At 56.6% G+C, this 15,564-nt stretch overlaps 1 protein-coding gene across 2 annotated transcripts; it reads right to left on the bottom strand.

Annotated features, from left to right (window-relative positions):
* Nucleotides 1-454: 454 nt before the first annotated feature.
* LOC127045864 (gastrula zinc finger protein XlCGF57.1-like) lies at nt 455-15,087 on the bottom strand. 2 transcript variants are annotated; one of them, XM_050942622.1, is made up of 4 exons: nt 15,013-15,087; nt 10,212-10,338; nt 2,314-2,424; nt 455-2,195 (listed from the first exon to the last, which is right to left on the bottom strand). In XM_050942622.1, the coding sequence occupies exons 1-4, from the start codon at nt 15,034-15,036 to the stop codon at nt 811-813; spliced, it is 1,647 nt and encodes a 548-aa protein (XP_050798579.1). In that variant the 5' UTR covers nt 15,037-15,087; the 3' UTR covers nt 455-810. The 2 variants fall into 2 exon arrangements, with proteins under 2 accessions (XP_050798579.1, XP_050798580.1); XM_050942623.1 differs by having other exon boundaries at nt 455-2,192.
* Between the last annotated feature and the right edge of the window lie 477 nt (nt 15,088-15,564).

Below are 15,564 nucleotides of genomic sequence, written 5' to 3'. Positions count from 1 at the left end.
AACGCATGTGTGGTGCTGTCTGCACTACTGTTGTTACGTGTGCGACTTGGAGACAAGCCAGCTGGGTACAGCAGCCCGGGCGCAGCCTCTGCAGTGCAGCCATCCCCAGCGCGTGGCGGGGAGGTGGGGAGCAGGTGGCGCTGGGCCAGCCCCTCGGGACTCTGAAATGGTGTGGCCAATGCAGCAGCAGGACACACACAGGGCAGCGCAGGGTCAGGCTGTCACAGCAGGGTTATTTCCCGTCTCCGCAGCGTCTCTCCTGCCGACGAGCACGGACTGTTTTACAGGAGAACTGACCTGGGCTACTCAGGGACAGCCGGGCTGTCTTTGGTTTCTGTCTCACGCCAGCACTGTCAGGGCCGGCTCTACAGTTTTCGCCGCCCCAAGCAGCACACCGAATTGCTGCTGCGGGCGGCGGGGGCAGTCCCTGTGCCTTTAGGACGGCAGGCGCGTTTCCATGGCGGTGGCAATTCAGCGGAAGCTTCTATGTTTAGCTGAAGCCGCCCAGGACAGCTAAACATAGAAGCTGCCGCCGAATTGCCGCCACCGCGGAAACGCGCCTGCTGCCCTAAGGGCACAGGGACGCCCCCGCCGTCCGGCGGCAATTCGGCGCGCTGCTTGGGGTCAAAACAACAGGGACTGCCGCCCCTTTCAGATTGCCGCCCCAAGGACCAGCTTGGAATGCTGGTGCCTGGAGCCGGCCCTGGGCACTGTGCTGCTGAGGGTGCTGCTGGATTAACGACTCCCATCGCACAGGACCGGGCGGGTTCAGACTGTGCTTGTGAGGGATGCTTTCCCTGCTCCCGGCAGTCAGATGGTTTCTTCTGGGCGATCCCACGGGGCCGGCTCTGTGTGTAATTGTGCAGAAGGTGTTTTGTCAGGCCCAGGACTTACTCTGCCTGTTGCATAAGGGGAGCCACCGGGTGCTGGCGGCTGGAAGGTCGCTGCGTGCGCCGAGCAGTCAGCGGGCTGGCCCTGCTGGGGCAATAGGAGCTGTGGTCTCCCCGAGCTGCTCTCCCCACGCTGAGCTCTCCGGAACGGCCCTTGCCGGGCGTGGTGGCTCGTTTGGTGCATGGCCATGCGCTGCATATGATTGAAGGCCTTGCCGCACTCGGTGCAGATCAGCGGGGCCTGCCCCGTGTGCACCCGCTGGTGGGTGAGCAGCACCTTCCTCAGGCGGAAGCTCTCCCCGCACTCGGCGCAGGCGAAGGGCCGTTCCCCGGTGTGCAGCCTGACGTGCAACTTCAGGGTGATCTTGTCCTTGAAGCTCCTCCCGCAGTGGGAGCAGGCGAAGGGACGCTCCCCGGTGTGGATGCGCTGGTGGCTGACGAGATGGTGCTTCTGCGTGAAGCGCTTGCCGCACTCGGCGCAGGTGAAGGGCTTCTCGCCGGTGTGGGTTCTCTGGTGGATCACCAGGTGGTGCTTGTGGCTGAAGATCTTCCCGCAAGCCTCGCAGGAGAACGGCTTTTCCCCGGTGTGCACGAGCTGGTGGATGCTCAGCGGTGTCTTGTCCTTGAAGCTCTTCCCGCACTGGGCGCAGGAGAAGGGCCGCTTGCCCGTGTGGCTGCGCTGGTGGCTCAGCAGATGGTGCTTCTGGGTGAAGCGCTTGTCGCACTGGGCGCAGGGGAAGGGGCGCTCGCCCGTGTGGGTGCGGCGGTGCGTGATCAGGTGGTGCTTGTGGTTGAAGATCTTCCCGCACTCGGTGCAGGTGAAGGGCAGCTCCCCTGCGTGGACCCGCTGGTGGGTCAGGAAGACCTTCCTCAGCCGGAAGCTGCTGCCACACTGGGCGCAGAAGAAGGGGTGCTCCCCGGTGTGGGTGCGCTGGTGAGTGGTGAGGTGCTGCTTCTGCGTGAAGCGCTTCCCGCACTCGGTGCAGGCAAAGGGCTTCTCGCCCGTATGGATCCGCTGGTGGATTATCAAAGCTGTCCTGTCCTTGAAGCTCTTCTCACAGTCTGGGCATGCATGAGGCCTCTCTGCCACCCTCTCGGTTCGTCTCCCCTGAGGGTCTCCGGCCTGGGTTCTCGGCTTCTGCTGGGACCCGCTTTCGCTCTTGCAGCTCTTTAGTTCCAGGAGCTGGAGACCTTTCTCCCCCACTATTCCGGACACGGTCCTCCGCGATGCCAGGGCTTCGGGATCTTCCTGACCAACACATCCCTCTTCCTGCTCCTCCTTTTTAATGGTGATGCCAACACCTGCTGGAGAGAGGAGAGAGCCAAGACACCATGTCGTCCGCTGGAACAAAGGCAAACTCCTCATACTAAACAAGGGTCACAGGATGGGCTGTGTTCTTAGGGTGTTTCCTTCATGACTCACCTGAGATGGGGCTCTGAGGTCTCCTCTCTCTCCAGCCCTGGGGCTCCCGCACACACGGCCCCTCCCCATGCTCCATCTGACAAATGATCTCTGGTTTGGCACCCGGACACCCTGTGCAGGAGGCAAAAATCACAGGTCAATGAGACAGGCTCAGAAGAACATCAGAACGGCCAGACTGGGTCAGACCAAAGGTCCATCTCGCCCAGTATCCTGTCTGCTGACAGTGGCCAATGCCAGGTGCCCCAGAGGGAGTGGACATAACAGGGCAATTATTGAGTGATCCATCCCCTGTCGCCCATTCCCAGCTTCTGGCATTCAGAGGCTAGGGACACCTAGAGCATGGGATTGCGTCGCTCACTGTCTTGGCTAATAGCCACTGATGGATCTACCCTCCAGGAACTGATCTAGTTCTTTTTTAAACCCACCTATACTTTCGGCCTTCACAACATCCCCTGGCAGTGAGTTCCAAAGGTTGCCTGTGCGCTGCGTGAAGAAACACTTCCTCGTGTTTGTATTAAACCTGCTGCCTGTTTATTTCAGTTGGGGACCCCTAGTTCTTGTGTTAACTCCACCAGAGAGGTCCTTTGGGGCTATCTGCCTGTCCCCAGTCAGGATAAAGGAGGAGGGTTGGGCGTGGGGCTAGCAACTCCACCCCGTAAAAATCAACCTGCTACAGAAACGCCAACAATAGAGACAACAGAGACTTTTACCCTGGAAAAAGAAGGGTCTTCAATTCGAAGATGCATGACGCTGGGTGGTAAAAGCCGTGAGGAAGCCACTAAGCCAATTACCCTTCTTGCAACCAGGAGGATTACCATAGGCACATGGAACGTGAGGACCATGTACGAGTCAGGAAAGACGGCGCAGGTTGCAGCAGAGATGAGAAGCAACAACCTGACCCTATTAGGCATTAGCGAGACAAGATGGACGCAAGCATGACAGAGACGACTGTTGACAGGAGAGCTGTTGCTGTATTCAGGACATGAAGAGAGCGACGCACCCCACACACAGGGAGCAGGCTTCATGTTGTCCAAACAGGCACAGAGAGCACTGATTGGTTGGGAGGCACATGGTCCCAGGATCATCACAGCATCCTTCAGAACTAAAATGAAGAGGATTGAGATGAATGTTGTTCAGTGCTATGCTCCAACTAATGACAGCGATGAGGAGGACAAAGATTATTTTTACAACAGACTCCAGAAAATATTAGAGATTCTCCCAGACAAAGACATCATCATCCTTATGGGAGACTTTAATGCCAAAATTGGACCTGACGACACAGGATACGAACAAGTCATGGGGACCCACGCTCTGGGAGAGATGAGTGAGAATGGAGAGAGATTTGTGGATTTGTGTGCACTTAACAGCCTGGTCATAGGAGGTAGCATCTTTCCTCACAAGCGGATCCACAAGAGTACCTGGGTATCACCAGCAGGCACGACAGAAAATCAGATCGATCATGTCTGCATTAGCAAGAAGTTTAGAAGATCCTTGCAGGATGTTAGAGTTAGAAGAGGAGCAGACGTGGCGTCCGACCATCACTTAGTGGTGGCCAGATTGAAGCTGAAGCTGAAAAAGAACTGGATAGACGCGTCAGACGGAAGAGTGAAGTACAACGTCAGCCTTCTGAAGGACCATAAGACCAAGGAAGATTTTGGACTGAGGCTGAAGAATAAGTTTTCAGTATTACAGGATCGGTCTGAGGAAGAGGAAGACAGTGTACTAAACAGATGGCAGAAAGTGAGAGAGACACTTAGGTCAGTATGCCAGGAAGTGCTTGGAATTAAGAAACACCAGCAGAAAGAGTGGATCACAGCTGAGACCTTGATCAAGACAGAAGACAGAAAGAAGAAGAAGGCAGCAGTCAACAACAGCAGGACTAGAGCAGCAAAGGCCAAAGCTCAAAAAGAGTATGCTGAAGACCACAGAGCAGTGAAGAGGAATATCAGGAAGGACAAGAGAGAGTATGTGGATGAACTGGCAGCAGAAGCGGAGCAGGCAGCATACAGCGGTAATATGAAACAGCTGTATGATACTACCAAGCGACTGTCTGGAAAGTTCAGCAAGCCAGAACGTCCCGTTAAAGACAAGCAGGGAAAGTCTATAACAGGAATAGAACAACAGATGAACAGATGGGCGGAGCACTTTGAGGAACTCCTGAACAGACCAGTACCACCAAATCCACCAGATATCAACTCAGCTAACGAGAACCTCCCAATTAATTGCGATAAACCAACCAGAGACAAGATCAGAAAAGCCATCACCATGATGAAGAATAGGAAGGCGGCTGGACCTGATGACATCCCAGCAGAGGCCCTGAAAGCAGACCTGGATGCTTCAGTGGAAATGCTGTACCTCCTCTTTGAGAAGATATGGGAAGAAGAAGTGATTCCAGCAGACTGGAAAGAGGGATATCTCATCAAAATCCCCAAGAAAGGAGATCTTAGCAACTGTGCCAATTATAGAGGAATCACACTCCTGTCGGTGCCAGGGAAGGTCTTCAACCGAGTCCTCTTAGAGAGAATGAAGGATGCCGTCGATCCACAGCTACGAGATGAACAGGCAAGTTTCCGGCAGAACAGATCATGCACGGACCAGATAGCAACGTTTCGCATCATAGTCAAGCAGTCTATAGAGTGGAACTCCTCGTTGTACATCAATTTTGTTGACTATGAGAAAGCGTTTGATAGCATGGATCGAGAGACCCTTTGGAAGCTCCTTCGGCACTACGGCATCCCAGCAAAAGTGGTCAACCTGATTAAGAACTCATATGACGGTATACACTGTAGAGTGATCCATGGAGGGCAGCTTACTAACAGCTTCCAGGTGCAAACTGGAGTCAGGCAAGGATGCTTGTTGTCACCACTTCACTTCTCTTTCTCCTCATCATCGATTGGATTATGAAGACATCCACTTACGAGCGTAGGAACGGAATCCAGTGGACGTTGTGGACCCAGCTTGATGACCTGGACTTTGCTGACGACCTTGCGCTCCTTTCGCACAGTAAACAGCAGATGCAGGAGAAGATCAACGTAGTGGCAGCCACGTCATCACAGGTTGGCCTCAACATTCACAAGGACAAGACCAATATCCTTAGGATTAACTCCACCAGCAATGACCCAGTCACACTGAATGGAAGCCCCTTGGAAGAAGTACAGTCCTTCACCTACCTAGGTAGCATCATCGACCAGCAGGGTGGCACAGACGCAGACATCAAAGTAAGGATTGGTAAGGCAAGAGCAGCCTTCTTACAGCTCAAGAACATCTGGAGCTCCAGAGAGCTGTCTTTGGCAATAAAAATTCGACTGTTCAACTCCAATGTGAAATCAGTCCTACTGTATGGAGCTGAAACCTGGAGGACAACCAAAACAACCATCAGGAAGATCCAGACTTTCATAAATAGCTGCCTCAGAAGGATTCTCCAGATCCGCTGGCCAGACACCATCAGTAACATCCACCTCTTGGAGAGGACCTGTTAGCTCCCAGCAGAGGAAGAACTCAGAAGGAGAAGGTGGGGTTGGATAGGACATACACTACGCAAGCAGCCAACTAACATCACCAGACAGGCACTGCGGTGGAACCCCCAAGGCAAGCGGAAAAGAGGCCATTCAAGAAACACCTGGCGACGTGACCTTCAAGCTGATAGCAAAAAAATGGGCTATACCTGTGTCATGGAGTCCCCGGGTGATGCTCTGGAACTGCTCCCCACCAAGCCAGGCAGGACTTTGGGGAGCCTCCTCTCCCTTGGAGCAGACTTGTTCAGGGCAAGAAGCTCACACGTCTTCACCTCCTGGGTCTCTCCTTGGAGCATTCAGCATCCTCTGCCCCTCCGTGCGCTTCCCACAGTGAGTCCCCCCCCAGCGGGGTCCTGGGGAAGCCACTGGGTCCTGCACCCCCACTTTGCAGTCAGACGTGACTCTCAGCCAGCCAGTAACACAGAGGTTTATTCGATGACAGGAACAGGGTCTAACACAGAGCTTGCAGATACAGCGAACCGGACCCCTCGGCTGGGTCCATTCTGGGGGGGCAGTGAGCCAGACCCCCAGGTCTGCCCTCCACCCTTGACCCCAGCCAGCTCCAGACTAACAATCCCCCCCCTTCTTTCTGCTCAGCCCCTTTCCCAGGCCAGGAGGTCACCTGATCCCTTTGTCTCCAACACCTTCAGCTGGCACCTTTGCAGAGGAGGGGCCCAGGCCATCAGTTGCTAGGAGACAGAGTGCCAGGCATTTAGGTGCACTGGCCCTTTGCTCTGCCAGATACTTAAGAACTGCCTAGGGGACACTGAGGCACCAACACAGTGTTCAGAGAAAACATTAAGAACATTCCCAGTTCGTCACAACCTGGAACCAGTTAGAACGAGTGGCCCAGGATAGAGGACTCTGGAGATCTGTTGTTGGCGGCCCATACCCCGATTGGGGTGACGGGCATGAGTGAGTGAGTGAGTGAGTTCTTGAGTTATGAGAAGGAGTAAATAGCACTTCCTTGGTCACTGTCTCCACACCATTCCTGATGTTACAGACCTGGATCATATCCCCCCTCAGTCCTCTCTTTTTCCAAGCTGAAAAGTCCCAGTCTCATTAATGTCTCCTCATATAGAAGCTGTTCCATCCCCCTGATCATTCTTGTTGCACAAGGTGAGTGGGTTTCCCCAGCTGCCTCTTAATTCCTGAAACCCTCCCTGGGTCCTCAAAGGCAGCGAGTCCGACAGTGACCTGGATGGGAAATGACACGGGAGGGCCGTGCAGTGTTGTGGTAGCCGTCTCGGTCCCGGGATAGTAGAGACAAGGTAGGTGAGAATATCAATTCAGAGCCCACCTTTCGAACTCCACAGAGCCCTTGCTCGGGGCTGGCAAACGTAGGACGAGTACAATTGTCCAATCAAATATTGCCTCACCCACCGTGTCTCCCTGGAGGGTGACATTCCTGCAAAGCTCAGCATGTCAGCCCCCAGCAGGAGGGTTTGCATTGGCTCTGGCTAAGCTGTCTGGGTTCCTTTCGGTGACTCCCCAATGCCTGGCCCAGCTGACTATACAGACGACCGACACCAGCCAGCGACAGCCGCACATTGATTTTAACCCAAGCTGGTTAGCTGGAGTCACTAGGGGGATGTTTCAGAGTGGGGAGGGGGCAGGGAACGGGCCAGCATTCGAATTCACATCACTGAGGTCTGGTCTACGCTAGAGAGCTGGGCTGACACAAGGCAGCTTACGCCCCCTCATTATGGCAGGGGCTACACCAGGGCTTCAATTCACAGAGATTATTTCTCGGCTCCCCCCTCCCCCTATTAGGGGCTTCAGCTGCGTAGCTGGGGGTCTCAGGACCTTAGCCCTGCGGGGGAGCCGCTGCGGACCGGGACTTTAGCCCCATGGGAGGAGGTGCCGGGGCTCAGGGCTTCAGCCCCACGAGGCCTGCAGGGACTTGGGGCTTTAGCCCCATGGAGGACAGGGGGTGCAGGGATTTTAGCCCTGTGGGAGAAGATGCTGGGGCCTGGGACTTTAGCCCCGTGAGGGGGCATCGGGGCTTGGGGCTTTAGCCCCATGAGGGGGCATTGGAGCTCGGGGCTTTAGCCCTGCAGGGGCCACTGGGGCTCGAGGCTTTAGCCCCATGAGGGGGCACTGGGGCTCGGGGCTTTAGCCCATGAGGGGGCATTAGGGCTCGGGGCTTTAGCCCTGCAGGAGGCACTGGGGCTCGGGGCTTTAGCCCTGTAGGGGGCATTGGGGCTCGGGGCTTTAGCCCTGCAGGGGGCATTGGAGCTCGGGGCTTTAGCCCATGAGGGGGCATTGGGGCTCGAGGCTTTAGCCCTGCAGGGGGCACTGGGGCTCGGGGCTTTAGCCCATGAGGGGGCATTGGGGCTCGGGGCTTTAGCCCTGCAGGGGACACTGGGGCTCGGGGCTTTAGCCCATGAGGGTGCATTAGGGCTCGGGGCTTTAGCCCTGCAGGGGGCACTGGGGCTCGGGGCTTTAGCCCATGAGGGGGCATTAGGGCTCGGGGCTTTAGCCCTACAGGGGACACTGGGGCTCGGGGCTTTAGCCCATGAGGGGGCATTGGGGCTCGGGGCTTTAGCCCTGCAGGGGGCACTGGGGCTCGGGGCTTTAGCCCTGCAGGAGGCACTGGGGCTCGGGGCTTTAGCCCTGTAGGGGGCATTGGGGCTCGGGGCTTTAGCCCTGCAGGGGGCATTGGAGCTCGGGGCTTTAGCCCATGAGGGGGCATTGGGGCTCGAGGCTTTAGCCCTGCAGGGGGCACTGGGGCTCGGGGCTTTAGCCCATGAGGGGGCATTGGGGCTCGGGGCTTTAGCCCTGCAGGGGACACTGGGGCTCGGGGCTTTAGCCCATGAGGGTGCATTAGGGCTCGGGGCTTTAGCCCTGCAGGGGGCACTGGGGCTCGGGGCTTTAGCCCGTGAGGGGGCATTAGGGCTCGGGGCTTTAGCCCTACAGGGGACACTGGGGCTCGGGGCTTTAGCCCATGAGGGGGCATTGGGGCTCGGGGCTTTAGCCCTGCAGGGGGCACTGGGGCTCGGGGCTTTAGCCCGTGAGGGGGCACGGGGCTCGGGGCTTTAGCCCTGCAGGGGGCATTGGGGCTTGGGGCTTTAGCCCTTCAGGGGACACTGGGGCTCGGGGCTTTAGCCCGTAAGGGGGCACTGGGGCTCGGGGCTGTAGCCCTGCAGGGGGAATTGGGGCTCGGGGCTTTAGCCCCGTGAGGAGGCATTAGGGCTCGGGGCTTTAGCCCCGTGAGGGGGCACTGGGGCTCCAGGCTTTAGCCCCGCAGCAGGCACTAGGCTCAGGGCTTCAGCCCCACGGGAGGTGCTGGGGCTTCCATGGGTTTGAAAGTGTTGCTGGGCCTCTGCTCTGGCTGAGTTTAAGCCCGTGGTTGACACTAAAATTTCACTCTGTGATGTAACTGTCCCACTTCGCCGACTTAATAACGCCACCTCCACGAGCGGCGTAGCGTCCAGGTCGACCCAGTGCCAGTGCAGACACTGCATTGTCACTGGTTTTCAGGAGCCTTCCCGTAATGTCCCATAATGCCCCACAGTGACAGCACAACTGACACAAGTGCAGACACGCACACGTGATGTGATTAGTGCGGCGGCTGTATATCAGTGCATGTTAGATTGACTTAACTTTGTAGTGTAGACATGGCCTGAGAAATATAAGAACCTCTCCTTATATTCAGTGTGAGAAACATCCCTCGGATGATGCCCATTTGGGATGCCAAGACACACGGAATATGACAATACCATATCCCTCTTGCCAAAGAAACCTGCTCCACTCCAGTGCAGGCCTCCTCTGCAGGCTGTCCAGTGGATTCTCCACATGGGGGGCAGCACCTCGGGAACAGCTGCCTGATGGAGATCACAGTGGGCACACTGAACTCCTTCTCCTTTCCTGCTGCACAGTCACAATTTAAAGGGGCTAACGATGCAATGGGGATTTCCTCTAATTATTTTCTTGTACTTTACCCAGGTCTCTCAGAGAAAAAATATTCCCCACCCCTAAAACAATCTGCTGGCCCCCTTCGGGGGGCAGAGTTAAGGCTGCTTGGGAAATGTCCCCTGAACTCTGGTTTTGTGACGTTTGTGGTTGAATTCTGACACGGATGCTCTTGGAGGGATAGGTAGAGGGACCTCAGCTCCACAGGTCTGAGTTTGGGGGGAGAATATCTGAGTTTTTGGGGACTGAAGCTCTCCTGTTGGGGCGGGGAGGAGGAGCTCCCGACCCTCCTGGGCACCTGCAAATTAATTCCATAAGAACAATGCTCTTTGCATTTTTATTTTGCAAAGGGTCTGCGAACTTTCAGGATAACGACCCTTAACCACTCTTGGGAGACAGACTTCTCAAAAGTGCCAGGAACCATCTTTACACAGACTCTCGGTAACATGAGGAAAAGTGTCTCTTTACCCAAGGAGGCGATGAGCTCGTAATTCTCCTTCATCACATCCCGGTACAGCTCCCTCTGCCATTCCGCTAACTCCATCCACTCCTCCGGGGAGAAATAGACTGCGACGTCCTCGAATGACACTGGCACCTGGAAAACAAGCAGCCTCATTCAGTACCTCCCACCACCTGGAGTCCTGACTGCCATCCAGGCTGGGGATATTCCATGTGTCTGTGTCACAGCCCTAACTGAGGCCTTTTTCATGTGCCTGATCAGAAACAAAGCTGGCTACACATGGATCAAGCAGGTTAGAAAACACAGCAGGTCAGAAGAGGGCTCACTAGTGTTCGAACGCCATGAGTAACAGAGAAGGACGTTCATAGAATCATAGAATATCAGGGGTGGAAGGGACCTCAGGAGGTATCTAGTCCAACCCCCTGCTCAAAGCAGGACCAATTCCCAACTAAATCATCCCAGCCAGGACTTTGTCAAGCCTGACCTTAAAAACCTCTGAGGAAGGAGATTCCACCACCTCCCTAGGGAACCCATTCCAGTGCTTCACCACCCTCCTAGTGAAATAGTGTTTCCTAATATCCAACCTAAACCTTCCTGTAGCAGGGTGGACCCCTGCTCCTGCCCTGAAGGGGTTAAAAACAGCCCTGGGAAGGGGCTGTGGCTGGAGAAAGCAGCCTTTAGGCTGGGCTGATTGGGGAAGTGGCTGCAGCTGGGGCCGTGCCTCAAACTGAGCAACGGGTCCTCATAAGAAGGCCAGAGGAGCTAGAAGCAGTCAGTCTCTCTCCAGCTGTAGAGGGAGATGGGCCTGGCTGCTGGGAGCTGGAGACAAAGTACCTGAGGGGAGCAGGGCTGAGGACAGGCTGAGGAGCGGGGGAGCTCTAGCCTGGAAAGCCCCAGGCTGCGGCCTAGCATTAGGCTAAAAGGTACTGGGGGTTGCAGAGGGCAGCCCAGGGGTAGGCTAGGGCAGCAAGTCCAAACCCCATTGCCTGTGATGAGTGGCTGATACTGCAGTCGGCCCCAGTGAACGGGGGCGAGACAGAGACTGGGTAGTAGCCATATCCTGAGGCAAAGTGGGGATAGAGGGTGGGGGTCCCCCGGGAAGGGGAAACCCTGAGAGAAAGGGGTGACTGCTTGGGGGCAGCACTCCACATAAAAGGGCACCGGATCCAGGGAGGGACACGGGGCCAGAGGACAGGTGGATCACCAGCCTGCAGAGGGCGCTCCAGAGCTGGAACCGAGCTAATTCCCAGAAGTAACCAGCAGGAGGCGCCGCAGGGGTGAGTCCACACGTCTACACTCCCCCACTGTAGCTTGAGTCCATTACTCCTTGTTCTGTCATCTGGTACCACTGGGAACAGTCTAGACGTTACATCAGCCATGCCACAAAGGGGGCCGATAAGGTTCACAACACGCCTTTTAGACATGGACCGTCTCCTCCTCTGTGTGTGTGCAGTGCCCAGTGCCTTGTGAGTGCTGCCCTCTGGGAAACATTAACAATAGCAGCGGCTGCCTCCAAAGTGCCCTTCACATATTAATGAATGGCCAGGTTCACCCCACTTGTGTCCTGCTTACCCTGGCTGGTCCAGGCCTCAGCCCAGCAAATGACCTGCCTGAGACCTTCTGGGCTGCTGAGGGCCCCAGACACAGGCTTTAGAGTGGCTCAATCAAATGAGGGAAAAGCCCTACCACAGGAATCCCCAAGGAAAGGCGACTTCCAGCTCCGGGCAGGAGTCGCGTGAAGCTGATGTGGCCGTGGTTTGCATCCACTTTCCACAAGTGTCCATGAGAGGGCAAGGCCCAGGGAATTCCACCCAAGGGCTTGGTTATCTCCCTTTCTGGTAACTGGAGGGGCCATTCCAATTACCCCTGGGGCTGGGCGCTCTATGGAGACACGGCTCCATTGGCGCTTCTGCCCCGCAGTCCCCACCTCAACCCATATCTGCAGCTGAGCACAGCAAAGGGAGCTGGCAGATTGCAAAGGGAAGATGGTTCCATAAACGTTTCTGCATCGAGACCTCTGGCCCTTCCTGATCAGCTGCACTATTTACTTTTTAATACTTTGGACTTTTCCCAAAGATCGTCCCTCCAGCCTTGGTGTTTCGGAGCAAACATCCCTCTTTATTCATGATCAGCAGTAACAGGTGGAGCGCTGTTTATCTAGCGATCCCAAAGCACTTCACTTAGCAGGTAGCACGGTCCCTGTTTTGCAGATGAGGAAGCTGAAGCATGCTGGGAACTGACGCACCTGAGTAGGGCCCATTAGCCTGATAATAGCTCCCTCACTCCAGAGTTCACTGTGTCTCCTGGCTGGCTTTATCCGCCAGCAGAATCTCTGCCAGGCCCCGGGTCCAACTCCCCCTTGCCCTGCCCCAATGTAACGTTTGCAAAGGGAGTGCACAATGGGCGTAAGCTCCAACTGCTCCGACCGGGTGGCTTTATACACCTGCTTGGCCCCAGTGTAAACAGCCGCACATGAGACAGCAGGACACAGACTGAGCCACAGTATCAACCTCATTCTAATTTATACACATACAAATCATCCTGCACAGCCATGCAGAAAAATAGAAATGAGGTCATGTAGCGCCCGGTCCCCTCTGCCAGTCCAGTCCTGGCCACCACCCCGGCAGATCCTGCAGCCTGGGTTCAGACCAAACTCCCGCTGCAATCCGAGAAAGGGCTGCAGGAGTGACCCGGCGATACTGGTTAGGGCTCTAAGTTATTTTGAAATGTGCTGAGCACTGGGGCTTCCAGCACTTCCCTCATGGAGACGATTCTCCTGTTAGTGCGTCTCATGGAGGCACACAGCTCCCAGTAATGTCAACGGAGACACTGCATCTAAATCCCATACTCTGCGTCTAAATCCCATAGGCAGCTTTGAAAATCTCAGCCTAAAGTCTAATTTCAGAAGTCCCTGCTGGTGAGTCAGGCCTTATCACTGCCCTGTGTTTGGGGGCTTTGAGCCAGTTTTCTGTTCTAGGTCAGTCATTGCAAACTCATTTTTCACCTAAGATTTCACATGCACAACTAAAATCCAACTGGATTTATAACTACTTCATCCCCTATGGCTAGTCGTTGGTTTTTAAAAGGACATTGAGTTTCTTGTGCAGGATTTATTCATAGATTCATCGTTTGGAAAGCCAGAAGGGACCAGTCCAATCATTCAGCCTGATCAGATTGGAGAGAGTCCAACTGAGGGCAACAAAAATGATTAGGGGGCTGGAGCACATGACTTATGAGGAGAGGCTGAGGGAACTGGGATTGTTTAGTCTGCAGAAGAGAAGAATGAGGGGGGATTTGATAGCTGCTTTCAACTACCTGAAAGGGGGTTCCAAAGAGGATGGATCTAGACTGTTCTCAGTGGTACCAGATGACAGAACAAGGAGCAATGGTCTCAAGTTGCAGTGGGGGAGGTTTAGGTTGGATATTAGGAAACACTATTTCACTAGGAGGGTGGTGAAGCACTGGAATGGGTTCCCTAGGGAGGTGGTGGAATCTCCTTCCTTAGAGGTTTTTAGGTCAGGCTTGATAAAGCCCTGGCTGAGATGATTTAGTTGGGGATTGGTCCTGCTTTGAGCAGGGGGTTGGACCAGATGCCTCCTGAGGTCCCTCCCAACCCTGAGATTCTAGGAGTCTATCTCTTGCACAACACAGGCCAGAGAATTTCTCCCAGTGATTTCTGCATCAAGCGCATATTTTGTGGTTGAGCTAGGGCATATTTACTAGAAAGCCATCCAGTCTTGATTTAAAGACTTCAAGCGATGGCGAATTTATCACATCCCTCGGTAAATTATTCCAATGGTTAATTGCCACATTGCTCAGAAATTGCACCTTGTTCCTAGCCTCAATGTATCGACCTTTATCGTCCAGCCACTGGCTCTTCTGCCTTTAGCTCAAAGAGCCCTTTCTAGTCTAGAAACCCCTGCGGCCTGTGAGTCCGGATGGCCTTGGTGCAGTCTGAACACTCCTTCCTGGGTCAGGCCCACACTCTGCAGACTGGTACCACGTTCCTTTCTCCGGTCCTTTCCACATGCCCGAGTTTGTGCATTGTCCTCCAGCCTCTGAATAATGTCATCTTACTTCCGTGGGGCTCTTGAGGGGGTCTCCCTGGTGTGGCGCCCAGCACGATCCCACAAGCGCTACAACGGGATGACCTGTCCCCCGCTCTGCTCCCAGACCCGAGGCCTCTGCAGATGCAGCTCCGAACAGCACTTGGCTTTCGCTGCCAGGGCCCCCCAGCCCTGGCACATCCCTGTCCAATGTACTGCCCAGGGTGCCCCTTGGTCTCTGTGGGCATGGAGGGGTCCCAAGCTGCCCCTGCCAATGACTGTTCCGGGTCTCAGGGGGGATCCTCTGCAGGTCCCCAAGCCAGGCTTGTTAGCTGGGTTTCCCTAGGGCCCGGCCTGTCTCTGTCCTGCCCGCAGCCCGCCCAGCGGGTCCGGGAGCAGCAGGCTGCGCTTCTCCTGCCGTTTACACCCTGCCCCGGTCGTTAATACCGAGGGAGCCCAACGCAGACTCCAGCGCCCCCCGGTCTCGGCTTTCTCGGGGCTTGCGGGGACACTCCCCCTCCGGAACCCCCCCACCCACAACGGCACGGCCCGAGAGCCCAGCCCCAGCCGGGTTCGCCCACCCACCCATCGCCCCGGGGGCCAGCGCCTGCCGGGCCGGGCGGGGTAACACGGGCTGCGGGCCCGAAGGTGGCTCCAGACCGCGGGCAGGGCTGTTGTCCCGGCTCGGCTCGGCTCGGCCCGGCCCCGCGCTCCCATTGTCACCGCGCTGCAGCTGCACAACGCGCCCCGCGCCGGCACCTACCTGCGCCCGGCCCCCGCCGGGCATCGTCCCCCGGGCTCGGCCGGGCAGGCGCCTCGGGACCAAGCTCGCCGAGCTCCGGGCTCCAGTGGGCGCGGGGCGCGGCGCTGGGCACGGGGAGCCCCCGGAGCGCGGGCGCGGAGGTCTCCGGCTCTCCAGGGCAGCCGCGCGGGGGGACCCGGGCATCCCCCTTCTGCGGGAGGGAGAAAAACTACAGCTCCCGGCAGCGCCTCCTGTCCCGGAGCCTCCCCCGCTGGGTCCTAGCAGGGCCCCGCTCCCCGCACACGGGCTGGCGGGGCGGCCAGCGGCGCGTTTCACCCCCGGCGCCCTCCGCAGTCCGCACCGCAAGCGCCTGCCTGGGAACCGGGCGGCTGCAGCGGGGCAAGGCGCAGCCCCCATCTCCTGCCCGCCCTGCTTTCCAGGCAGCCCGAGGGGGCCTGGCCCGGAGAAGGGGGCTTGTGCGCCTCGCCTGCTTCTCTGGGCTGGAGGCAGAAGGCCCAGACGTGTGTCTGTGGCCGGCACACTGCACATGCCGCGCCGGCCGGCCCTGTGGTC

This window comes from Gopherus flavomarginatus, chromosome 2 (assembly GCF_025201925.1).
Source record: "Gopherus flavomarginatus isolate rGopFla2 chromosome 2, rGopFla2.mat.asm, whole genome shotgun sequence".
NCBI lineage: Eukaryota > Metazoa > Chordata > Testudines > Testudinidae > Gopherus > Gopherus flavomarginatus.
The sequence above is the reverse complement of the archived record's forward strand: the minus strand, read 5'-3'. Positions and strand labels throughout refer to the sequence as shown.